The sequence below is a fragment of the Nilaparvata lugens genome, chromosome 1 (assembly GCF_014356525.2).
Source record: "Nilaparvata lugens isolate BPH chromosome 1, ASM1435652v1, whole genome shotgun sequence".
In the NCBI taxonomy this organism is placed as follows: domain Eukaryota; kingdom Metazoa; phylum Arthropoda; class Insecta; order Hemiptera; family Delphacidae; genus Nilaparvata; species Nilaparvata lugens.
In genome coordinates this window covers 69,072,760-69,100,616 of record NC_052504.1, presented here as the reverse complement: position 1 = coordinate 69,100,616, position 27,857 = coordinate 69,072,760, and the positions used below count along the sequence as shown (strand labels likewise).

The 27,857-nt window shown below is 33.1% G+C and overlaps 1 protein-coding gene and 1 long non-coding RNA gene across 11 annotated transcripts in view; one reads left to right on the top strand and one right to left on the bottom strand.

Moving 5' to 3' along the window:
- The first annotated feature begins 369 nt into the window (after positions 1–369).
- On the top strand, positions 370–27,857 carry LOC120354331. Its single transcript, XR_005572960.1, has 2 exons — positions 370–583; positions 27,456–27,857. It is a non-coding gene; the product is annotated as an uncharacterized LOC120354331 (long non-coding RNA).
- LOC111063162 (protein jim lovell) overlaps positions 12,931–27,857 on the bottom strand; it is a 144,085-nt gene continuing 129,158 nt past the window's right edge. For 7 of the 10 annotated variants that reach the window (XM_039441237.1, XM_039441288.1, XM_039441293.1 and 4 more), the window contains 7 exons: positions 27,442–27,717; positions 26,388–26,648; positions 24,288–24,575; positions 23,639–23,705; positions 22,831–22,854; positions 20,910–21,005; positions 12,931–20,101 (listed from right to left, as the gene is read on the bottom strand). In XM_039441237.1, coding sequence (XP_039297171.1) covers positions 19,374–20,101; positions 20,910–21,005; positions 22,831–22,854; positions 23,639–23,705; positions 24,288–24,575; positions 26,388–26,648; positions 27,442–27,717 — 1,740 coding nt within the window. In that variant the 3' untranslated portion in view covers positions 12,931–19,373. The remainder of the gene's footprint in view (positions 20,102–20,909; positions 21,006–22,830; positions 22,855–23,638; positions 23,706–24,287; positions 24,576–26,387; positions 26,649–27,441; positions 27,718–27,857) is intronic. The other 3 variants (XM_039441264.1, XM_039441271.1, XM_039441253.1) reach the window with 3 other exon arrangements.

Sequence of the window (27,857 nt, the reverse complement as noted above, 5' to 3'; positions counted from 1 at the left end):
CGTGGCAGTGAATGAGAACAATCGATCCGGATCATCAAAGTGATCCGAACCTACCATCAATACTATTATTACAATGCGGCGCCACAGTATACATACAGTATGGAAACTTGGCTAGTACCCTGACGCCAAAATCCGCCATCTTGTTAGGAAGCGCCGCATTGTAATAGTATTGATAATTAGGTTATGTTAGGTAAGGTAAGGTTACATTAGGTTTGGTTAGGTTATATTGGACTGTAAATAGAAAACCGTATAAGTGCCAGAATAGGGAAAAAAATTTTTTTGCTGAAAATATTCTATGTCACAACGTCTATACAGTAGAAAACAGTGCAAGTGCCAAAGGACATTCGAAGTAGTTGCTATGCATGATGACAGAGTGCAGCACATACAACTCCACATTGAATTTTTGTAGAGAATCATACAAGTGCCGCCGTTGATTTGTGTGGCAGTGAAATTCGGACAGCTGAGGAAGAATTATCATTGTCAAAGCGTAAATCTCTAGAAAATAATAAAAAATTGAGGTTGCAGGGAAAGCCATTCTCAACTTCAAAAGGCAAAACCAGGAAAACAGTTACCACCTGATGAAGTAAGTGAATTTCTTTAATATTTTACCTCAAAAGACATGCATATCATACGGCAATATTGAAATTTTATTTTCTAATATTGTACAATACAGATTACTCTTTGAATAAATTAAAATTGAAACTCACAGTCCATTTCACTGTACAGTTGGGCATTGATTATTATAGCTGGTTTAAGCTCAACTTAGCTTAAATGTGAATGGGTAGGAACCCTTATGACAAAAATATTTCTAGCCCAACTTACAGAATAAAAATATTAACAATGTAAAAAAGCTTTGGTTTCTTATAATAGATAAATAATGGATTGTAATACAGTAGCTGAGGTTACTTTATATAGATATTTGAAATTTCTATAGAATTCATAAACTAACTAATCAAACCTAAATTCAATATATCAAAATTTTAAAAAATATGAATATAAGGTAACCTCAGCTACTGTACTGCTGCCAAATAATGCCAATATATTGATAAAAAAGAGTTGAATCTACATTTCAGTTGACACTATTCCTCACTAGGAATAGACAACAGATATGAATGAAATACATCAAGGTGAACCTAATGGAGTTGTCTGCAATATATTGTAGAATTCAATTGAATGATTTATCTTTATTTTGTTGTTTCATTCTTTATAATACTTTATTATGCTTTCTAAAAAGTATAAGATCCTTCTGAATAGTAAGTAGGCTACTAATGAAAATTTGAATTTTATTATGTTACAGGCTACTTGTAAGTGTGAATATAATTTTTTTTGTGTGTAGTTGAGAAGTTGATATTGTGGTGATAATTCATATTGAATTAAGAAAGACTAAGAAGTTGTCAAAAAACCACTGATTTATTGATAATTAGAAAGACCGGTTTCGGTTATTACACCATTGTCAATCTCTGATAAACTAAAACTAAATACAAGAGCAGCAGAATCTATACTAGTAGGTGAGTACTGCTATTGGTCGAGGGCATGAACGCTTGCCATTGGCCTAGCTAGACAGTCTTCTCCCACTCAACGGTATGACAAAATGGCGGCTTAAGCAACAGAATCGCCATGATAATAAAATTTACTTTCAGTACAAAATAAGAACCAAGAAAACAAATGTGAAAGATAATAAAATAAATATGTAAATGGAAAAATTATTGACTAATGTATGCTTACATGTTCATGATAAAACTAAATTCGTAGTGTTGTACTGGTTGAAATGAATCTGGTCATTTAAACTATACTGGGGATTTTCCTTAATTACTCTTGTTATTTCTAAAGCCTCTAGAATATTCAAAGATCTGCCTTTGTTATTAACATGCAGAAACTCAACATTCTCCTTAACTGTGAACTTGTGATTATTTGTTATCAAATGTTCTGCAAAGTTAGATTCCCCATTTTGTTTATTCCAATCTCTGATGTGTTCTTTAATTCTACTTTTGAAACTTCTACCAGTCTGACCCACGTAACAAGCATTACAATCATCACATTTAAGTTTGTACACCCCGCTTTTATCCCAAATATCAATTCTGTCTTTACTCCAGCTAAATAGACTATTTAAAATCGGTTTGGTCTTGAAAGCAACATGGAATCCATTCCTCTTCAATTCCCTACCTATCTTATCAGATACAAGGCCTAAATATGGGATTGTTATCCAAGTCTTCTCCTCACAGTTTGAGCCTACAAAGCTAGAATTGATTGAAATTTGTCTATTAATTTTACTCAATAATCTGTCCACCATACTTCCTTCATACCCATTTGTGACAGCTATCTGTTTAATTTTAGTGATCTCAATATCAAAATCATGATTGCTCATAGGTATTGTTAGTGCTCTATAGACCATGCTATTGAAAGCAGCAAGTTTGTGAGAAATAGGATGACAAGAATGAAGAGGAATGATAACATCAGTATGGGTTGGTTTTCTGAAAATGGAAAACTTGTGAAAACCAGTGCTATGATCTATTCTTAAATCTAGAAAATTCAATACACAATCCTGTTCTACCTCTACAGTGAATTTTATACTCTGATGTAATCCATTCAGATAGGAAAGAAAATTGTCTAGTTGTCTGTTACTTCCTTTCCATAAGCAAATAATATCATCAACATATCGAAACCAGTAAACAATTTTATCTTTGAAATGACTATTTTCAATGATTCTACTTTCTAACTTATCCATAAATAATTCAGCTAGGAGTGGTGAAAAAAAAAGATAAATAAAAATATTAAGGAAATGGGATATACCTTTACATGAATCTGGCGCTCCAGATTAGTTTCGATGTCATAGGCTTTCTGGTGGGCTGCTGTCGTTTTCTTCTAGGGGATTGTTTAATATTAATGACTCCTGTTATAATACAACTTCACTGAGTCTTATACAATTAATTTCTAAATATTAATGTTGGATACTAGAATGTGCAAATATTAAAAAAGGATCTAGTCTTGTGCTCTATAGATTGGTTGCTGTTCCCGGTGACCTCTAGCAAGCAAGTGGGCTTGGACCAACCCTATTCTTTTCACAACCATACTTCCATATTTTTGAATTTGCATATAATTTAAATATCCACTCTGAATGGTGCTCTCCTAGCCTTACTACTACGCAATAAAGTAATTCAAAACTGTCAAAATATAGTCCATGCAAATCTGCTAGGTTACAGCATAATGAGCTAATATTATTGTTCTAAATATTTAGTTTGTATCTGTTACATAAATCAGGGTGCTGTATAGTTTACAAATTCTTATCATTTATAAAATAAGTACATGTATATTTTGAATCAACTTGCTTTTACTGCCGGTCAATTACTGTATTCTGATTGGTGTAACTTAAAATTTATTACAAATGTATTCATGCGCTGAGTAAAGGTACATCCCATTTCCTTAATATTTTTATTTATTTTATACATTTTGTTCATGCTCGTATGACATAATAAATATTCTTGTATTTTTTGAAATGCTTTTTCTTTCACATCGTGTAATGTTATTTTTTCTATAACATGTGCCCTGCTTGGCCGCAGTCGGTAGAGCAAAGATTTTGAATATATATAATATTTTTTGTGATTCCTGAAAGAGCAATAGTACCAATTTCTTACCAGCTCTCCTAGGAGCTCAAACAGTTCTCTGCTTTTGCTGGCTGCAAACGTCGGCCGCTTTAACAATTCACAGTTTTTGTGATTGATTTGGTGTACTCCACAAATATAGATGTAGTAGAGATAGACAGATATAAGGGCTCTGATTACCGTACTAGACAATGCGGTACCGCCACCAACGCCACCCGCCACCATTCGCCAAAGTGGTCAGCAATGAAAAACGATACCAAGTGGAATCAAAGGCGATACTCTATGATAATACCTTACAAATTCTATCAATTTATATTGCTGCAACTTAATACTATGACCTTTGAGTTTCTTCAAAAATCAGATGTGTTGGTACTGGATAATATTTACATAAATCTCGGGAACGTTTTATTTCCAAAGATTTAACAATCACTTCTGTATATCGCTGATTTATCCAACTTATTGGGTGAAGAATACAGTTGGTTGATAATTTTAATAATAGGTCAATAATAATAATAAAATAGAATATCACAAGATTGGTCATGCATGGAGATAGGATAATAAATGAAAAGCACACCATTCAATGAACATAAACATGTAATTACATGAAAAAATCAATGAGCAATAAATAAAAAATATAGAGCAACAAATATAAATGTATATCGCTGATTTATCCAATAATATGTCAACAGTAACAATAAAATACAATATAACAAGATTGGTCATGCATGGAGATAGGATAATAAATGAAAGACACACCATTCAATGAACATAAAAACATATAATTACATGAAAAATCCAACGAGCAATAAATAAAAAATATAGAGCAACAAATATAAAAATAATATGAGAATAAAAAATGTATATCAGAAAAATATCACAGGTAGCTCACAACTTTGTTTCTTAGCACGAATTATTACCATGTGCTTCTTTAATCAGCAAATATATTCTTTCAAATTATACAGCTCAGTTATCGACTTGCTGTTGCTTGTCGAATAAAACTTTATGAATCTTCTTTCCAAATTAATATAAAAAATTAAATATAAAATTATAATCTCAGAATATATATATATATATATATATATGTTCCCGAGATTTATTTAAATTGTCCAGTACCGGCACATCTGATTTGAAGAAACTCAAAGGTCATAGTATTAAGTTGCAGCAACAATATAAATTAATAGAATTTATAAGGTATTCTGATAGAGTGTCGCCTTTGATTCCACTCGGTATCATTTTTCATTGCTGACCACTTTGGCGAATGGTGGCGGTACCGCATTGTCTAGTACGATAATCAGAGCCCTTATATCTGTCTACTTCTACTGCATCTATATCTGTGGAGTCTACCAGATCAGTCACAAAAACTGTGAACTGTTGAAGTGGCCAACGTTTGCAGCCAGCGAAAGCAGAGAATTGTTTGAGCTCCTAGGAGAGCTGGTAAGAAACTGGTGCTTTTTTCTTTTAGGAGTCACAAAAAATACTTCATATATTCAAAATCTTTGCTCTACCGACTGCGGCCAAGCAGGGCACACGTTATAGAAAAAATAACGTTACAAAAGTTATTTGAAAATAAAGGGTGCTTCAAGATTTTTTAAATTGTTTTATTAATCAAGAGAGTATAGTTATTTAAAAGAGAACAGTGACAAATCAATGTAGAATTATTTCTACAATTCACATTACATGGAAAAACAAAAAATGAGAGTATGAAGTTTCAATCTGAAGTTTTGAATGCCATAAGTTGAAGACTAAACAGTGGATCAGAGTTTTGCTTGATGATATATGTTTTATTCTATGCATACATGCAGGAATCACTTGCGAGACGTACAAAATCATTCTGTAAATGCTTGCCAATTCAATAAGGAACATTTCCAAGTCAGTTGAATTCGGAAAGAGAAATAGTTTATTTTTTTAATGTTATGTTTGCAGTGATAGAAGTGACAACTCCAACAAGCTTTTCTTCTAATAATCGAATTCATAGAATGTGTACAACAGTATCTGTGATAGTACTACTTCCCCGCCCGCTACAAGCTGTTTTCAATGTTAAATAGGGTATTAGCTGTCGGGGAGACTAGTTGTCGGGTACGATCACGACAACCAGACCCCTCATAGGCCAATCTGAATCCAATCCAGCAGGGGATTTACTGTCGGGGAGACTAGTTGTCGTGAGCGTGTGAGGAGCTTAGTTGTCGCCGACAACTAGGCTCCTTCGTTCTAGTAGGGGATTTACTGTCGGGGAAATTGGCTAGTTAACTTGTTAACAGTTAACTTGGCTAGTTAACGGCAATGATATATTTTGCCAGGGGATTTACTGACGCCTGTGATCAAAATAGCGAGGAGACTTGTTGTCGGGGAAACAGGTTGGCGGCGACCCGATATAACAATTTGTACGGGAAAAGATCATTGAAATACACTATTAGTCCAGTTACTATATACATTGGTGCATGAAATTTATATTGTAGTTCTGATTTTTTAATGTATTATATGGGTACATAAGAGAAGTCCAGAACCAATTTCTTCATGCACAATTTCCTTGTGCTAGATACAGGATGGCCCAAAAACCTCGTATTTTCGGCTCATTTTCCAGTTTTAAGCTTTTTCTGACAAATCTCGTAATCGGACAGAAAAATTTGCTCTGACTTTTTTTCTAGACTTCAAAATTATGAATAAAATGAGATCATTCGGAACTTTCTATCTCCAAAGAGTATTGAGTTATGATTTTTCAAAAATGAATTGAATTTTAAGAAAAAATCAATTTTGATGAATTTTAGTTTTTGATCAACAATATCATCCGATTGTTAGCATTTAGATGTATAATTCAAAATCCCTCTGGGCGTATGTTTGTGCTCTACAATCTGAGATCAGGTAGAGCGCTCTATCTCATATAGATTTCCAGGTACACCTGACAACAATGCTCCTCGTATTGTGAGAAACACCTAATTTTCAGCTTCAACCATCATCACCAACTACATTATCCTCACATTGATATTTCGCACAATGACATAAGTTAATGAGATTATGTTCTATGAGAATTACCCGTTAGATGCACTTAATTTCAGTATTTCCTAGTGGAGAGGCGCGCTTAAGGACACCTCGAGGATCAAAATTTCAAACATTTCAAACACTTATAACTTTTGACAAAATGCTCAGATTTCATCGTAATGAAGGTTTCATTCTTCTCGGCTCGTCAAGGCGGTTCAAAATCATGCATCATGAGTCAAATTCGGTCGAAAAATGGAAAATTTATTGTTGAGTGTACTTAAGCCCATATTCCAATACACAAAAAATGGCCAATTTCTATATTCAAAGCTATGCATCTAGGTAACCCCTTTTTATAAAAATCATTATTTGATCTTGATATGTACAATAGAATTTTCTCTTCCATCTGCTGTGAACGATTCATGAGAAAATATGTTCGTAAAGTGAGATTTAATTGTTGGAAAAATCCGGAAATTGTAGATATTTTCCTCATATTAACGGTTTTGGCAGTTCTATGATAAGGAAAAATAATTCAAAAAGGATTTTAGGCAACTGAGCTCGTAGAGGATGAATTTATCTTCAATTTGGAATCAATCGTGAGTTTCTATGATGTATCAGACTCGTTTTAGAAACTCTTGATCAACAGTAAAATCACGAAAAAATGTAAAAACTGAAATTTCCATTTTTAAAATCTTCTGTAACTTTCGAATTGTATTGGAATCGAAAGTATTATTTATTGGAGTGGGTAGAGGGAGACAATTTTCACATTCTCACTAGATTTGGAAATTTTATCAAAAGTATTTCACAAGACATGCAGCTTTGAAAATAGAAATTGTCTATTTTTTGTGTATTGGAATATGGGCTTGAGTACACTCAACAATAAATTTTCCATTTTTCAACCGAATTTGACTTATGTTGCATGATTTTTGACCGCCTTTACGAGTCGAGAAGAATGAAACTTACGTAGTACGATGAAATCTGAGCACTGTATCAAAAGTTATAAGTGTTGAAATTTTTATCCTTGAGGTGTCCTTATGCGCGCCTCTCCACTAGGAAATATTGAAATGAAGTGCATCTAACGGGTGATGCTCATAGAACATAATATCATGAACTTATGTCATTGTGCGAAATATCAATGTGAGGAAAATTTAGTTGGTGATGATGGTTTAAGATGAAAATTGGTTGTTTTTCACAATACAAGGAGCATTGTTGTCAGGTGTACCTGGAGATCTATATGAGATAGAGCACTCTACCTGATCTCAGATTGTAGAGCATAAAAATACGCCCAGATGGATTTTGAATTATACATCTAAATGGTAACATTCGGAAGATATTGTTGATCAAAAACTAAAATTCATCAAAATTGATTTTTTCTTCAATTTTCACCCATTTTTGGAAAATCATAACTCAGTACTCAGTACTATTGGAGGTATAGAGTTCCGAATGATCTCATTTTATTCATAAATTTATAATCGAAAAAAATGCGAGAGCAAATTTTTTTGACCGATCTCGAGATTTGGCAGAAATAGCTGGAAAACTGGAAAATGAGCCGAAAATACGAGGTTTTTGGTCACCCTGAATCTTTCACGAGAAAATTTGGCATGAAGAAATTGGTTCAGGACTTCTTATATGTACCCAAATAATATATAAAAAAATCAGAACTACAATATAAATTTCAAGCACACCCCCTTTTTTATGTCTATATTGACTGGAATATATTCCAAAACTGTTTAACTTGCTCTCAATCATCATCTGAGATTACTCCAAGGAAGATATTCTCCAACTTATCATTGTGAATGATTTTCAATTGTGACACTACTGCTCCAATACTTTAATCTACACTAGATATAGAAAAATCACCATTTTTTTTATAATTACATAAATAGTTCGTTGTTGGTAAAATGAATTTTAGTATTTGTGAAACACCGCCGCCTTGGAGTGACTAATTTTTCTTAGTATATATTAATATTATCATATAATTTTCATACACTATATGGATGGATAATTAACGTTTGAGACTCCCGATCACTTATTGTATTTTTTGTTTAGTATTATCCTTAATTCTGAATAAGATTAATATCTTTTGATTCTTACTTACTATAGAGTATCAAGTATATTTTATTCTAAATTCAATTTAGTTTTATGATTTGAAGTTTTTGAGTTTTCCTTTTTTTCAAATTTCCATTAACCCTATACCCTATTAATCATCCTTAGACCATCTAATACCTCATACTCCTTTTTAAATTCCTAAACTCCCAGTTTCATGAAAAAAAATTTTTTCCTTAGTTATTGTTAAAGTTACCTAGCATATCATTCTATTTATGTATTTTATTATTTGTAGGCACCTGCTGTAAAATCTTTTAGGTTTAGCGGGACCAATTTTGTAATGCATTTTACTGAATAAAATTATTTGTTTGATTGGAATTTTGATTCTCTACATTATTTTCATCATCTCTTATTTGTGCCCTCGAAAATTTGGCGCCCTGGGCACATGCCCAGTCTGCCCATTCATAGCCCGGGGCCTGAATTCAACACTGTTTTTGTTGGTTAATTATTGCAAACAAGCATATTAAACTATTAATTATTACCAAATTTATTAGCATGTAGGGTTCGCGGTGTATTTTCATTCATTAGTTCACATCCTAAGGCTTACTTATAGCCCCTCCAAAATTCAATGATAAATAGTTCAACTGAGATTTGCCGTCTTGGCGAGATAACACAGAATTATCATCGGAAGCGGTTGAGTAGTGATACCAACTGTCCACTTCTTTGATTAGGCATGCAATGTCGAAAGGCTTGATTGGTCTCCTGATTTGACCACCCCGAAAACCCTGACTGTGGATTGCCTTGCCATGCAGGTGGTGGTGGACGTTTGTATAGCATGCGATCGCGCTTGATGCCCTGTATAATTTGCAGAAATCGGCATTGTAACAGAAGAAATTCGTCATTTGAAAAATAATTAATATTTGGAAGCAAGCTCTTAGAGAACATCAATTTCGGTTCATTGTAGTCTTCTTTTAAAGCTTCTAAAGTTATGTTCTCAAGTGTTTTTTTCCTTGGTAACTTTTGGCACATTTCTCTGTTGTGGTTATGAGCCTGGGTTTCTTTGTCTGGGACGGCGCATCATCTTCCAAGTTGGTGGATTCGTCCAATTATACCTCTGGTGAATTCGGATTAAGACTTGATTCAGTATTTTTCAATTCAGTTATCTTCTTAAAAAAAACGGTAGAAATGTGTAAGCCTGATCGGAGATTGAATGATAGGCTAGCAACTAGCTGAACCATAGAATAAGAATAGAGAAAGAATTAATAGTTGGAAAATATAATACATAAGAGTATGAGAGGAAGTACGGTGCTGATAGCAGAATTACGGCATATGAGCACCAATGATCACCATCTCTATGTTAGAACATCAAAGATACCATAACGTGCAATTTGCAGGATAACGACAAGGAACAGAGCAGTAAATTTGCAGGGCAAGGAACAGAGCATGGAAAAGGAAACGTTTAAAGCAAGCTCAAAAATTTAAAAAGTAATAAAAAATTGAAAAGAAACGTTTTCACAATTTTATTTTATTTGACAGTGGTCTTCACTACATAAATAAGTCCTGAAAACTTTGTTCTAACTGTTAATTCACTATACAATCAGTTTCACATACAATTTTGGGTTATTACATTTTAATATTTTCAACACAGCTATCAGATACCATGGAGATGCAGTGCACCGCTTCAAATTTCCCAGTTAAATCAATGATTAGCATATTACATCCTTAGAAGTATATAATATATTATATATGCATTTAATTTCTGTACATAAAGTATTTACACTTTTGACTTTAAAATCAATTGTCATTTTTTTATAGCTACCCTGTTGAAGTACATATTATTTTAAATCAGGTTACAATATTAGTCGAGTATACTGAGAGATTTCATTCGAGCTTATTTTCATAATTTCAACATTCGTCATTCACAAGAAAACAAGAGTTACACAATGAAAAAGTTGAAGAAAAATTGAAGAGTTGTAAATCAAATGCAATACAGTATTAATTACAATTTTCAGCATTCACACGAAGAACACTGCTATAAATGACACTGACAATGATGATATCTTTGGCTCCATACTTTTTTCCAGAACAGTACGTTAATAAAATAATATTCAAATGAACATTATATGCGCACATTCTAAATCATTCAATAGCTTAGTTCCTAGTTGAAACAGAAACCTGCAATAGATTAGTTGTTTATCAACTTCCTGAGAAATCGTATAGGTTGCATTAGATAGTAAATTTAAAAATATTACATTCCATTATTTCTATTTGATTATCTGTACAAGAGATATTTTAGCAAGAAATTCATTTTGAGGTAAGTTTATGTGAGAGAGGTATTGCTTTTTCATTTTGTCTAAGTTATTTTCTTATCAATTCATCAGTTTGTAACAATGGAATTATTTCAAATCATTACCGATGTAACCGATCTAATTGATTCTCAAAAAAAAGAAATCGTTCTCAATCAAAATTATCAGCGAATTGTAATTTGAAGATTTTGGAAATAATTTCTTAGACTATTAGAAGATTGACGAGTTTGACTCGTTTGTCAATATTATTTGAGGCTATTCGATTCTTGATACAAATGAATCTGCCTACTGATTAGTATATTTCAATGATTCCTGATGGTAATAAATTGATAATGAATGCTTCTAAATGAAGAAATCACAATATTATGATTAATTCTATAAATCATTCAACTGTAGCATCAACTTTTCTGAAATATCGGAAGCAATATAACTATTTTTTATCACAACCATAAGAAAATGTTTCGCTTTCATCTGCAATAAAGAATTACTTTCTGCTTTTAAATAATGTCCATTTATAATAGACAATAGATTTATAAAACACATTCTAATGAGAAAATTGAACTCGCGTTAGATGGCAATGAGTGGAGAGAATTCAATAGTACAGTAAGGACTTCACCAATGGATTAAGAGATGAAGATATAAATTATGAATTAAATTGGAATATGGTTGCATGAGTTGAATTCAAACCGCCAGAGGTAAAGACCGCCTTCACCAATTACATAAGCTGAAATGAACGTTATCACATATAGCAGAGTGTATCCGGTTAGACGAGCCACGAAAAAGTTGTATTGGAAACAAAATTGAAATTAATTGTCGCCTACATAAAAATTTCTCAATAATTATACAATAATTCTTCTCGCCTTTTTGATGAGCCTCAATGGATGTATCATCCAAACAGATGAGTATGGTATACAGTATTATTTAACACAACTATTATGATAGTTCTTCAAAGCTTTCTTCTACCTGAAGAAATAATAAACTTGATATCTCTACAGAAACAATATAAATCAATACAGCTGTAGGGATGCGAGTTATAAATATAATCTAGAACGATTACAAAAAGTTGTAAAAATTTAAAATTAAAATAATTTATTTTCGATTTTCTAAAAAGTTTTTAAAATTACAGATGTTATTCCGGTATAGTACTCACCTAGACAGTGAATAATATTTTATTGTTATAGTATAGTAAGTAATAATATTTTATCAGTAAGTTAGTAAATAGGATGAACTGAAAGAGGAACAGTAGTAGTAGCAGCAGTTCATTGCATGTCACAAGTCATGCACTTCTTTCGCACCATATTTTATAAATGTTTGCAGTCTTAACATTATCACTATCCCAAAAAGGAAAATCATGAGGTAAAACTTTGGGTGTAATGATCTACCATTAGAAAAAACCACTTGAAACTGTTACAACCCAGAATGAAAATAATTTTGAGGAGGCATGCTCTAGGGTAGAATGACCACAGGAACAGTTCCCTTTTTTCAATGCATAGCCTAATGGCTCATAAGAAGCTCACATCATCAAACGGTGCATAAAAATTGGCAGTGAGTGAACTTATGTACAGAATACATTATATTTTAACATTTCATTGGATCCCCAGTAACTTGAAATAACCTACACCAAGTACCAACAGAAATGAGATTGATAAACTTCTCAAACTATTCACTATTTTTATAAATATTTTGCTGTGAAATCTAGTAATATGAAAGAAATAAGTGTATTTAGCACTCAGATGAGGTTTGTTGTGTTGCATTTGAAGTCAATTTCCAACCAAATCAATTACCTAATTCCATTTAGAATAAAACAATAAAAAAATATTTCTCATGTAAGAATAAAAATGAAACAATAATAATGCAAGAATCATCAACTACAGTGAATGCAAGAGTTTAAATCTCCATTTTGTAGAAGAGGAAAATGATTTGAAGGATGCAAAATGAAACAACAAAAATAATCATTCAGAAAGTATAATTAAATGAAAACAGGAACCAATAACCACAAAATAAAGTACTATGTACAAAATAATTTACTCTCAGAATTTACAAAAAAACAACTAAATATTTTTCCTAGGAAGATATACTTTTAAACATTTCAAATTAAATAAGAAATAGTATAGGAGGAACTAGAAATAAACGAGTTTTATTTAACGAACTGCTCGTTGCTTAGAGGATCTAGAAAATCAAGGAAATTGAATTACTCTTATATTTTTAAATGGAAATTGCCAAAAAGCATTTTTTTTTAAATATTGAATCTTGTAGTGAAAGCATAATTTATAAAGGTAGTAAAAATGAAAAATACTGCATGGAAATTCGGATTAAAACGGAGAATCTGAAAAACTTGGAAATCCAAGCTCAACGTATTTAATCTAGCCAGTTCAAAATAATTTCTTTGTGTATTGAATCATTGTTATTAAATTATCCTCTTTGAGGGTCACTCAAGTATTTAGCTTTCACATTCCTCCATTTGAACAATACTCCTCATCAAAGAAATAACACAAATAATTCCCTATTGAATAAAAAAAGCCTTCTTTAATAGTAATTGATGGGAGAAAAGGAATAAAAAGATGAATGTTTATATTAAACTACACACAGCCTTGTATGTAACAAATAACTTGAATCAAACAAAGTCACTCATTTCTTGTCATGGATAAGTATTTGAAGTAAAAACACACACATACATAAAAGTGTGTTCGAATAATAAGTCATCAATAGTGTATAAAATAATTGAATTGATGAAATTGAAAAGAATTATATATTCTAAATTTTTAAGTACACAACAAAATCACTGTGAATTTGAAATATCAAATATGTTCAACATATTACAGTGGAGTAATGATTATTCCTTCTAACAAAAATAACAATTTATTGGAAAATAAATAATAATAAACTTGCTCAATATTACAAACAAAAATACTTCCTTAATTAAATATTGCACAATACAAATTTGATGAAATACTCGAATATTGAGAATAGACGTGTGTGCTCGAATATCAAAAAATATTTGGAACAACATTTACAAAGTTTTATCAACTGCAAACTATCAATATAAACTATCAGTAACTTACGATAAAGAGCAAACAAACACAACACTAATCCAAACTAAAAAAAAACTTGTTCAACAATATAATTGATGCGCAAAATAAGTTTTCATTCCAAGTTCTCTACAAGAATTTCTCCTCAAGAGCTAGTTGAGTATGAAAAAATACAGTATTATGCACTGCCGTACTTTATTCAATAGAGTAATGTAAGATTAACTACCATCATATTAATGGTAGGAAGGACACAACATTCTTTTAGTATTGAAACTTTCAAATAGAAAAGGTAACCCATTCACACAATACATTTGTCGCAGTTTATCAGATGCTAGGAGAAGAAACAATATCAAGAGTTTGATCGTACTATTCTTACTCATAACTTTTCAAACACTAACAATTTTCCATGAATAGAGGAGAAATTGACTGTACTGTAATCTACTCCTATACATTAATCATTATGCTATAGGTAGAAAGAAACCATTTTAATGTTAATAATGTTTGATTGATCATTTCGACATTTATCTTACTAAATAACCAAATAACTTTTGTAAATCAATTATTCAAACAAAAATTCAAAGATCAGTGTTCTATTGTTTTTATTAATAATTCTGTATGAAATAATGAATCAGGATTATGTAACTTAATCTAAATACCTGTATCTATTGTTGAAGGCCACCCCCGATGAAAGGGGGTTAAATACCCTGCAAATGTTATGTGGTTGTGCACAAGTATGCATCATGTGATTAATTAAAAAAATATAAATGATTATTTTTATTACAAACTTGGTTATTCCATCCAACACTCGATTAACATTATAATGGTATTCACGTATGAGTATGTTTGAGTGCTTTAATATAATGTCGTTTAGTCTAAGAATGCCTACAATCTGCAGTTGATTGCGTTTATCGTTTAAACACACAGAAATTTGGAACGCAGTAATTATATTTTCTACACATTTTAACTTCAAATTTTTCGATACTCTAATGTACATACACCTTAGTATTATATTTACACATTGGAAACACTCTAAAGGGAACACGAAATTCAATATATACCAATATATAAGAAAATTATATTCAATATATAAGAAAAATATGACTTACCACCTAGCCACTGAACCAAAAATAACCAGAATGGAATAAATGTAAGAAAGTGAACAAAATGGTTTGTTTCAGAATTGATATTTTGAGTCATTCTCTATAGTATTGAGATCAGTTTTGAAGTCTCGCCTCGTACAAAGAGGCTACTAAATTATCGAAAAATCCAACAAAACTTTGGTTCTTATCATAAAATGTTTCAAGAAGAATTCAATAAATAAAAGCTTGTCAATTCTATTTCATACAATATATTATAATTATGAAATTTTGTAAAGTTTACACTGAGTTTTATACAGTGACAGTTTGGTATACTTGAAAAATTTGGTAAATTTATGGAAATTGATTTGCATTTCGAGTGAATTAGATAGATTCTATTTTTACAATGTTAAGTAATACAGACAGTGTATGTACATTAGGTATCGTCTTGAAATTGATGAACGTCTCTAGAGGTAGGCCTATGTAATTTTTTCAAAGAGGTATGGTACAATAACGCGAAGAAAGGTACGGTAAAGACATTTTTGGCTACAAAATTTCACCTACCAACTAAAACTATAACACTTTTGTGTAACTTCTAATGCATTCATGATAGTTACATTATAATTGGTGCACCTTACTTATCAAGAATACATAATACTTGAATTCAATACTTTGACATTGATTTCTTCTATAAAATGGTAACAGAAAGGAATGTCGAACACCAAAGTAGGATTCAAGCAAAATAATGCCATTTTAGCACACTTTTCAAATATAGTGAACGATATTTTGAGTAACGCAATTATAACTATTTATAAAAAGCATGAAAAATGAACAGAAAATAATATTCTCTGTACTGTTGTTCAAAAAACTAATAACAGAAATGCTTGAACATAAATAAACATGTTATAACAGTTACAATTAATATCACGGATCTTCATCTTAACTCTTCTCATATTATTACCATAGATATTGTTCTTACATCTGTGTATATCTGTTTATATATAATATATATGCTATATCGATTTTCCATAATAATCACAATAATATAGTCTATCTACATTTAAATTTTACATGTCCGTTATAAAAACAGACTCAATTATTCCCTACTAATGTATAAACAAAATTTACACAGACATTGCTAATTAAAATCACAATCAATCAGAGTTTGCTTTGCACAATCATCTCGGCTGGTAGTTTTTGTCCTTCAACTATGCGCCCAGTTCTACCAACAGCACGGTATGCGCCCAGTTCTACCAACAGCACCAATCAGACAGTCAAAATATAAATAATATTACTACCACGAAATTGTTCAAATTACCTCATATTCGGTCAACGTTCAAGTCCAGCATCATGATATATTATCTATAAATTCATTATTTCAATTATTCACGGCATGTAAAATGGACAATACTGCAAAATACTGAATCAATACCTAAGTAATTACTCCTAACACTTACAATGATTTTGTATGTAAAATCGTATAACCATCGAAACTTAAAACTTACGATTTATTTGGTATAAATATCTGTTTAAGAGGAACTGTAGTTATGAATACAACAGACAGTAACTGATTCCTTTCGATAAACTGTGAGACAAAACAAACCATAATTAAAATCACTTGTATAGTATTATTGGAACATTGGCATGCTAAGTCAGTCTTCTGTGAGCTTATTATAAGGTATTCAATTGATTGCAATAACAGTATTAACTTTCTCTCTCAAAAACACATAAACCTCTCTTGAGCATGATCACTCAAATCATCATTACATTGTATAGGTACCAACTTCTATATATAGACATGTTTCCATTCCAATGAGGTCATTTTTATAGAATAATATTGAGTAAAATAGGATTAAATAGCCTAATATACAAATGGATGAGAAGTACAAAAGTAACGTAAGTGAATCAATTGATGTGTGGCTACAATTAGGAACTTGAAGAATAAGAGTTAAAATTCTATAGAATCGATTTTCAACATGGGATGATAATTATTATGATGAACAAGAATCAGGAATAAATATAAATTTGTTAGGAATAAGTAGCTTGGATCATATTGCGATCAAAAGAGTTTGTAAAAAAAAAAATAGTGGAACTTCCTGCAAGTATCAATTGAATACCCCATAAATAATTAATGAAATCTACATAGTCGTAAAAATTAACAAAGCTTTAAAAATAATGATTTTATAGTATATGAACTGCATTTTTCAAGATTGTTAACAGTGTTAATAGGTTCAAGACAAATCAGGTTTCAGAATTTGAAGTCATCCAGAGAAATGTATTCATTTCGATCATCTTGTCTTGTCATAGTGCTTCCTCTTTCTTACTCTCCAATTCTTCACGATGTTTTATTCAACGCGTGTATCACTGGACAATTCATTTTTCTCTATTCATGGGTTTTCTTGTGTTTCAGAAGTGTGTATTAAGTCATTTGTTTAGATGAATCTTCAAATTCTAGAAAACGAGAACAACCAGTTACAGTTATACCAGAAGGGTTTCTCGTGAAGAAGAAAAACTTGGTTACGATGAATCAAGAATGCATGAACACCATGGACACAACTGTTTTGTGAGGTTTACCATTTAATATTATTAATCCAGGAAGGAATGTCAAGATGTTTCGGAGAAATTCGAATCAAAAATTCAAGATTATAAAGACTTTAGAAGGGAAGATCTGAATGAACGGCGCAATAGTAAACGCCAAGATTGCTTAGACCAGAGAAGAAAATATAGCGGAAAATCTAAAGAAAATGAAGAAGATTCGCAAGCTGACATCCAAGGAAAATGTACAGAAAAATGCGAAGATAGCATAATGCTATGGTTCCAGCCTGTTGCCCCTCTGCCCGCTCCCCGCAAGGGAGGTGAGCCAAACGTCTAATGCTCAGGTGACTATTATAGCATTAGACCACAGACGTTCACTTGCATATCAAATCCCCAAACTGAGCAAATGATTTTGAAGACGAAGAAGAAGCCGAGGAAGAAAAGTTATTGAAGGACAATAATTATTATTGTGCTCGGACGACGATGAAGATGAAATTTCTTTTGAAGGAGAAAGATTAATAAGAGAAAGAGGATTATTCTTGAAAGTTGAGTGGAGAGGAGAAAAATTTGAAGCTCCTGGTTACAATGTCACAATGATGTGCAGTTGAATAGACTTTTGGGAACAAATCTCATCTGACACAAGTTACGTTGACAATCCTTCGGTTGAATGTCTGGTGGAATGGATTGTGATTAGAAAAACACCAGTCACACTAGAAAAATATCAGACAAAGTATTAACCGTAGATAATATTGAATTGAATATTATTAGCAAATATCTTTCTTCTCTAGGGCTACTTTTAACATAAATGAAAGGGTAAAAGGGTACTCAGATTTATATTTTTATTTATATTAGCAAATGATATTTATGGTGAATCTTGTCACCAAGAGATTTTTCGATAACTGACGATGTGGAACCTACTATAATCTTGGAAGCAGTTTTAATCTTGAAAGCAGTCATATCAGAAGAAAATCATCATTTTTACCGGACTAATAATTACTTGAGTAGTCTGGTAGCTAATGAATCCAAATTGAGTGTTTCAACAAACACTTATAAAATAAACACTTATTAACCATTCTCATAAATCGTTTGTAAACACAACATCAGATATAGTGCAACATTGTACCCTGCTGGCTACAAAAAACATTGTTAAAACCTGTACTATAATAACTGTTATAAAAATAGTATATTTTCAATATCTGCGTGTGTAAATATAATATGGAATCTGTAATAACTGGCAGTACGTGAAGTATATATTTATATAAGAGTAATATACATCCAGATACATATTCAACAACAAACTGTATTACAAAAATCCTGATAAAATGTGTAGCCTAACAGAGTACAATGCGATAGACGATTAGGTTCTATTTCATTATCAATATTATTATTTATCATCATCGTTTGCTTGATCCAAAATTTCTATAAAATACTCCGCACCTTCCAATCCGAGTTATCGTTATTATATTATCTATGTACATAATCTAAATTAAGTAACGATAGATTATCTACAAAGTTCACATGAACGTCGCATTATTCAAGTGTTGAAAGTTCGCACTTGAAGAACGACGACACTGGATACTCTTTGTTCATCCTAGCTGCTTTATTCTCGTTGTTTTCTTTGAAAACAATATTTTTTGCTCCACAACAAATGTAATACCTAGATTGTTTTATTTTCATTCACTTGAATTTGTGTAGTTTGTGATTTGTTTTGCACTTTGAATTCGCTTAGAATTTGGATAGATTGTGATAGGGCGAGGCTGCGGCGGCGGCAGCGATGCCCCATCAACAGTCTGCCAAGAAAGCTGACTGTCAGTCCTGTCCGTTGTGTTGCTGTGCCTGCGGCGGGTCGTCGACGTGCAGTCGTCCGGGACTCTTGCGGCACTCGTCCTCCTCCTCCTCCTTAAGCGAGCTGTGGTGGATGCCCGGGTCGTCTTTGGCAAAGTCCAGTGCCATTGGACTGTTGCGAATGTTGGAGTCGTCTTTGGTGTACTCGATCGGATTCATGTCATTGCGCTGACTGTTCAGTTCTTCCTTGGCATAGTCGATTGGTCCCGATTGTTCGCGGTTCTTCTCGGACTGCGGCAGCAGATGCACCATGCCGACAGGCACTGGGAATGGGGCTCCGAAATCGGGATAGAAGCTGGTCGGTGGGTATTGGCTGGGGTTGAATCCCGGCGGCCCGAGCATCAGATCCGGCTCGGGACCTTTGTGTGGTTTGGTTGGATTGTTGTTATTGGATGCTAGAGGCCCCAACCCCAGTAGATCCAGCGGTCCTCCCAGGTCTCCGAAGCATTCCTTCTTCAACTGCTCGAGCTTGAGTGATTTGCCGTACTTGCCTCGGACATACATGAGTAGACTGTTGTAGGGAATGCCGAATATGCGTGACGCCTGCGATGTGGTCATCTTCTTGTTCCAGACGTGCTGCAGTGCCTCAGTGAGCTCTGCGTTGGTCCAGGAGCGGGGTGGCCCCCCACGTGGTGCGCTGTGCTGGCCTTTGGGGCGACCTACTGATGGCACCACATCGTATTTGCCACCTCCTGCAATAAAAAAAGCTTTATTCTTTCCAAGCAAACATTGCTCTTATTATCTGTTTAATCATTCAGTATATTACACAATTTACAGAAAAGTACCACAGGCTTATAAGCCCAAACGGTTCCAAATCCAATTTATACAACAGCCAAATGTAGCTAGGTTATGTGTCACTTAACATTCATCAATTATAACACTAGTGGAACAAATACAACCAATCCAAGCATAGTCTATATCTAGATCAAAAGTATATATCAAACTGTTCAACTTTAGTGAATAGAGACAGTTGATGAAATTGCATTGAATAACTGTCTTTATTGAAAGCGGTGTTCTGTCCTCCTAACTCTCATATTCATTAAATAGACTTGGTGTTGTTACAAGTATGTGATATTAAGAAATTTAGTATAGTAGGTACCTACGTTTTGATGTATCACGTCATTTAGCTTTGAACAGTACAATTTGGAAATAATACCAATGAATATGGATCATGAGCGATCCAAACGTATGATTCAGATAGTGAGTGTATAGGTCTACTCTACTATTTTTTTTATAAGAATATGATTCACAAGTCGTCATCATAGTTTGAAGAAACTTCGATACATGTAATAATAGTTGGAATTTTAATGAAAGATTGCAATAATCGTTTGTCATGCATAAGTTGTTTACTGCAACTGGATCATATTATTGCAAGTGAATTGTGAGTGTAAGTAAGTGATGTAAGTGAAGAAATCGAGTTCACACAAATGAGAAACTGTGTGATACTCAATTAAGATAAGAGAGTGAATTCGTATGAATTACAAAATTAATACAACTTACGCTTCTTCTTCACCGATATATGATGATTCTCATTCCGCACTTCAGGTATGTCATTGAGAAGTGAATTCCTACAACTCTCCATTCCCGGAAACAGTCCTATTTGAAAGATAATAAATCAGTTCATCATAATACGGAAAATATATGATAATCTATTCTATTTGTTTGTTTAATAATGTTTTATAGACAGTCTTTCGCTATGATGTATATCTTATATATATATATATATATAATATATATATATATATTATATATATATATATATATATATATATATATATATATATATATATATAACTTGTTTATATTTTGGAGACAGCAATAACGTTATTTTCATTATCTCCAGTTCTATATATATCATAGCACAACAACGGCTATCTCACAAAACTTTTGATAAGAGGGCTAATTTTTTAGAATTAAAAATATGTGCAATTCTCATTTGAATTGGCCATGATTTTATTTTCACATTTACACATTTATCATTATTATTATGGAGCACATTGAATGGAGAAATTCTCCATTCTAGGTAGTGATTGTTATCATAATTAATTAATGTTACACAGTACAATCATGCAGTAGTAGCCTATCTCATCAATTTCATACATGTTAACCGCTAATTTCGTTTTTATAGTCTGATTCAAAGTACGGTAAGCATCTATTGTAATAAATTTAAAAATTTTTATTTGTCATATCTTTCATCCGAAACTACACTTCACGTATTCAGTATCTATCGATTTAGCAATATACGCACTACGTATTTACTGTGAAGCTCAAATAATTGATCAATGAATCTATAACCATGCCATATCAAATACAATTTAATAACCTCTTAACGGAATAATTAGGATTAATTTATTGACAGAGCGAAGTGAGGTCTAAGATTCAAGTCGACGGTTTTGCATTTCTCTTTATGTCTATATGTTCCGCATTTACGGCGGAACGCAGCAATAGATTTTAATGAAATTTGACATGTATGTTCCTTTTTGAATCTCGCGTCGACGTATATATAGTTTTTTTATATTTTGCATTTTAAGGATAATACAAAAGGAAAAGGAGTCTCCTTCTAACGTCAATATTACTGTAGAAAATCAGACTATAGAATTATTCATCATAAATCAGCTGTCGAGTGGTTCAAATTGAAAGCAATTTTATGCACTATTAAATGAACTATTGATTGCATGCAATAACGCATGCAATTAATAACTAAAATAACATAGTATCGTCTCTCGACCTTTCTCTGCTTTGAACTCGGGCTATCCTGTTGCCAGTATGTCTTGAAGGAGATTAGTTTTTGATGTTAGCATTTTTGATACACCAACCCCAACAGCCGTTTTCACACCGATATCTCGCCGACACGACATACAGACAGGATTTACTCTGATGGACAGTATAAGAGGAGGCTGTGGTTCATAACTGCGCGAGGTCTACTGTTCACAGAACTACTAGTATTCTTGAATCCAACTAATAAATATTGATTGATTAAATAAATTCCCACTTCATGCACTTGAAATAAATAGCCTACACATCAGACTTCCGGTGGCCTCAATGCAATGGAAATTTATTAATATTCTATAGAACTAGAATCTGAAGATTCATGACAAATAATCAATAATAGAATCAAGAAGATAGAAGAAGAGTAACCAGATCAATCAGTGAAAAGAGACATGTACACAGCATATTTATAGGAAAGAGGCAGCAGCGATTAGATCCTAACCCAAAAAGTCTACATAGCCGAAACAGCCTAGGTAGTGGTTATTATACAGTATCAGTAGCCTACAATGAACAGCGAGGCTTTGAGAGGAATTTGATGTCATGTTCTATTTCAAAACGGCAATTCATTATAGCCTACTTCATGTAAAATTTGACATGCTGGTTAGAATTTGTTAGTTCGGTTGAAAGTGATCAGTGAATGTGCGCAACTTACCCAGATGTGAGTCCAAAGAGAACACTGCAAAAACAAGTTCAAATTAACTATTAAAAAGCAGGTATTCAAGTTCATATTGAAGATTTGAGATTGAACCCCTCATCAACACTGATAAGAGAGAAATAGAGCAGAAGTATCGAAGTGCTGTCTAAAAATACATTATTTACAGGAATTATGTGAATAGATGAATGTACATTATGATTTTTGCTGAATGTTTGAGCCTTGAGTCTCTGGATAGAAAATGTGTGATTTGCAAGTGTACGAAGATAAGCAGATATACTGACAAATAAGCGATAATCCCATAATCACTTAATATGTTTGCAGCAATTTATGATTAAAATCAATTTAATTTCTAATTTCAATTTAATGTTGATGATTTTTTATTCAATGTTGCAAATAAATCTACTGAAGCAGAAGATAAATCAGTAACACAAATATAACTTTATTTTCATAAGATTATTGCCGATATTGTGTGTTGATTGTCTCGAAATAATTTAATTTCACAGATCTTTGGATTACATTTGTGAAATCAGACAGAATATGAAAAGAAATGTTGTATATAAGATCTAATGAATTACAAGAAAGTGTTTTCTCAACACTTTAATAATCGAAACAATAGGTACCTACTACAATAATTTCAATATATCCATCCTTTTCTACACACCCAGTTTTCTGTTACCCTTCCGTGATACTATAAGAACCATAATAATCATGCATTCACTCTGTGCTTTACATATAAGCACAAAATAATTTCCATAAGATATTATGTACACTTTCGATACGGACAATTTTATTTATTAATACTCACTGTGCGGAGGTGTCAATGATAGAGCTGAAATTGACGCCAGATGAGGAAATGAATTCTCGAGAGGATCCTGAAACAATAAAAAAATCTTAGTACTCATGATAAACTAGACGTATTTATTTTTATTTTATTTTTTGTAATCTTATTGTACTGACTTGTGTACTTTATGTATTTGCAGGATGAAATAAAAATATTGAATCATTGACGTCATAATGATTGTTAAAATACAAAATGATAGAATTCTTCTATCATACACAGCAGTTAATTGATAGCAGCTCGCCATTCTTGATGGGTTAATCAGTAATAATGGAGATACGAAAAGTATTAGGTAGACTTCTAGCTAGCTTGTAAGCTTGAGTGAAGATCACGTGAAATTACTGTCGCCATGATTTCTAATTGGACTATTCCCATCTTTTCCTCGGTCCACTTATTTTACCAATTGGTTTATGGAGTACAGCTGTACAGCATTGAATATAGTTTTGTATAATGACATGCAAATTTGAATCTGATACCAAACTATTGATGAACAGTTTACTTATAGGCCAGTGATTAAATGTGACTGGGGAAGACTGAACGGCTCGGATATGAATATAGTTTTGTATGGTGACATGCAAACTTGAATTTGATACCAAACTATCGATCAACAGTTTACCTGTAAGCCAGTGATATGATGTGGCGGAGGAAGACTGAACGGCTCGGAACTGTTGGTGGTGTAGTCGTTGGCTCGTTCCCGCTCGCGTTCCCTTTCGCGTTCCCGTTCCCGTTCACGTTCCCGTTCGCGTTCCCGATGTTGCTGCTCGCGATGCTCGTGCTCGCGGCTCGCGGCCACCGCGGCAAGTGCCAACGCACTGCCAACGCCAGTCGTCAGCTCCACCGGATGATTCTGCTGACTCAGCGAGTCACCCGCGTCCGAGTCATCGCTCTCCATCTTCATCGACTGCTGACAACATAAATTTCACTTTCAATTTATTTGGTTTTTCCGATAATAATTTATCACGAAGCTCCGACAAAATATAGTGCAAAGGAAAATTTTCTTCACATTGGTGATAATGAGATATGGTTCACATAATGCCTAAATAAAATAAGATGAATGAGATATGGTTCATAAGCTAATGCCTGTGTGCAAAGAAGAGTCTGAATCGCTTTATTATTGGTATCAGTTAAAATAAATTCTTTCAAGCGATACAAGTGTTATAAATAATCGATCAAAATGAACAATTATTTATTGGGAAATAAATAGATTGTTTTGAATAAATTCAGTGTTACATCAACTGCGTTACAGGCTACTACTATTTAGCACGCACTAGGACGAAACAACGTGATGGCTGGTTGCACTTGAAATAGTTGAGTTAGCCTACGTTATGTTGAACTATTACTAAAATCATTGAAACTGTAAAACATGTGACGTTGAGTCAACTAGATATTATAGTAGCTCACTTGATTTTTACTTTCCTTGCCCTATTAACAAGCAAAGTAGTGCTTTCCGAAAAAAATTAAGGTACCCTGATTTCAAGTTTTCTATACGTTTCAAGGTCCCCTGAGTCCAAAAACATGATTTTTGGGTGTTGGTCTGTGTGTGTGTGTGTGTCTGTGAACACGATAACTCCATTCCTAATCAACCGATTGACTTGAAATTTGAAACTTAACTTAAGGTACTCATACCATGAGGATACGACAACAAGAAATTCAATAAAATTAAATTCAAGATGGCGGAAAATGACTAAAAATCCATGTTTTTCACGGTTTTCTCGAAAACGGCTCTAACGATTTTTTTCAAATTTATACCCTTGATAGTCATTTATGAACCCTATCAACTGACATCAGTCTCATTTCTGGGAAAATTGCAGGAGCTCCGTAATATTCTTGAGAAAAATGATTTTTGTTAAATTTCTATTTCGTTTTTCTCGAAAAAGACTCGACCGATTTTTTTCAAATTCATACCCTGTATAGTTATTTATCAGCTCTATCAACTGGCATGAGTCTCCTTCCTGGGAAACTAACAGGGGGTCCACCCCATCCTTGAGAAATAAACTATGTAACCTCCTTCTCATGCATGAGGTAGGTTAGGTAGAGCAGTTTATTCAAAAGAACACATAATCGAGATATTTTACCTGTAGAACAGCTGTTTTGACGACTTTTTAAAAATCATCAAATTTCACAATTTACACGAAGGAAATTTTACTCTGAAAACATATATTTATACAATAATTTGATCATATAGTTTAAAATGTGTAGCCGCCAATCGTCATTAAGTTATTCCCCTAAATTATTATTATTCTCATTTAAGAATGAGGCTTACAGTTCAATGAGCAAGGAAAGTTGTGTGAGTGTACCACACCAGATATTTTCTGTTGTCTTTAAATACTTGCAATGACTGGATGGTTGAAAGAGTAGGTATTGAACAATACTATTCCTCCTTGAATCCGCAGTTCTACCTTATCGACAGAAGAGAAACACTTCAAATTCCCTTCAAAGTTCAATGTGTCACTTCTGACCTTGCCAATTAGCTATAAAAGAAGCTGATCAAAATTTCAAAGTGCTCAATGATGTCACATAGAATTGAGTTCCATGTGATCTGAAAATTCTGTTTTGTACTTGAAGCTGACTAATGACGGTTTAAAACTTCTTACTAGTTTGTTGTACTCTGCACAGAGCTGAGATTCAAACCTATCAATAAGATTATTCCCTGTATTTTTCGAATTTCAAAAACGAAAACCGTATTATTCGATGATAATATTTTGAATGCACTCACATTTAGATGGGAGGGAGGCGTCGGCGAGCAGCTCGGTCTGTTCGGAGGTAGCGTATGGTTGTTGTTGTTGTTACTTGTGCTATTGTTGTTGTTGTTGTTGTTGCTGCTGCTGTTGCTGCTGTTGTTGTGCTGGTGACTATTGTGGGGCTTCTTCATTGACAGGTTTTCGGCCATTTCAGTTTCCATGGGGGAGGTGGGTGGACACTTGGACAGGTCCTGGGCCCCGCATGATGTATCTCCCGATCTTCTCCTTGGTCGTGCCTCAAAAAGAAAATTGAGCTTAATTCAATTATTTTGGAAAAATAACGAAAATTCACAATAGGCTATCATTGGCAGTATTAATTAATATCAAAAGTATTTTGAAGTGAACATCACATTTATTTAATCAAGAATGCAATATAAATTAAGCATATCTCCATCTCGCCAATTTTTGACTGAACTATGTGTACAAGAAATGCCAATATAGCCTACCTATAGTATATTATTTTATTATGTTGATTCTGTGTGAATAATACTATTATATTTATTAATATTTACTAATTTTGTTGTAAAGTTTCATTTGACTGTTTCTATTTCATTTATTTCTCTCTTTGACATTTGTTATCTTTTATGGCAATACAGGATTATTGATTGATTGAAATACAATAGGACAATACTCGTCTTCAGCAACGGCAGAATAAAAAAATGAAAAAAAAAACAAACAGGCGGTGGTTTGCCCCATTGAGGTCTTTGTATGTGCCAGTCTAGTAAAAATAGATTATTTTTACTTTTTCATTAAACTTTTAATCAATTATTATAATATTATTGATTTTAGGAGATAATCCAAATTACCTTACACGCTGTCAACCTTCATTATTGAGAGGAGATTCGAAGCTGTTAAATAATCTTAATCATTACAATAATATCCATTAGCGATTCTATTAAGCTTACACTAAATTCCATTGCACTAAGGTATATGGAATTGATAACATTTATTACAAGACAACAGTCTAATTACAATTGTAATTTTGTGTTCCTAATTTATTTTTCATTTTATTTAAGTTAGTTTATTCACCTGTTTCCTCCTAGGCAGAGGTGACGAGCAGTGTCGATCAACATCAGTGAATGAGATGTGAGGCATGTGGGGGAGCTGGGGCAGCCGGAGGGGGAGTGGCTGGACCCCGTCAAAGTGGGGGGACACGGTGGTGCCCCCCTGTGTCCCCTGAGGCCCCCCCTGAAGACCCCCGGGCGTCGGCTGCTGTGAGAACGGCGAGATGCATGGTGCCGGATTCTGGTTTTCCTTCTCAGATGGACACATCGGGATGCGTTCGGTGTGTGCTAAGCCTCGCACCTAAACAACCACAAAACAAATAATATCACTGGACGAATCAAATGAAATTTATTACCTACTATTAAACTAACAGAAGTCTGATTTTATATGTTCAATGGTCAATGGGCTGTGAGTGAAATAAAGCTTCTCTATAGTCTCTA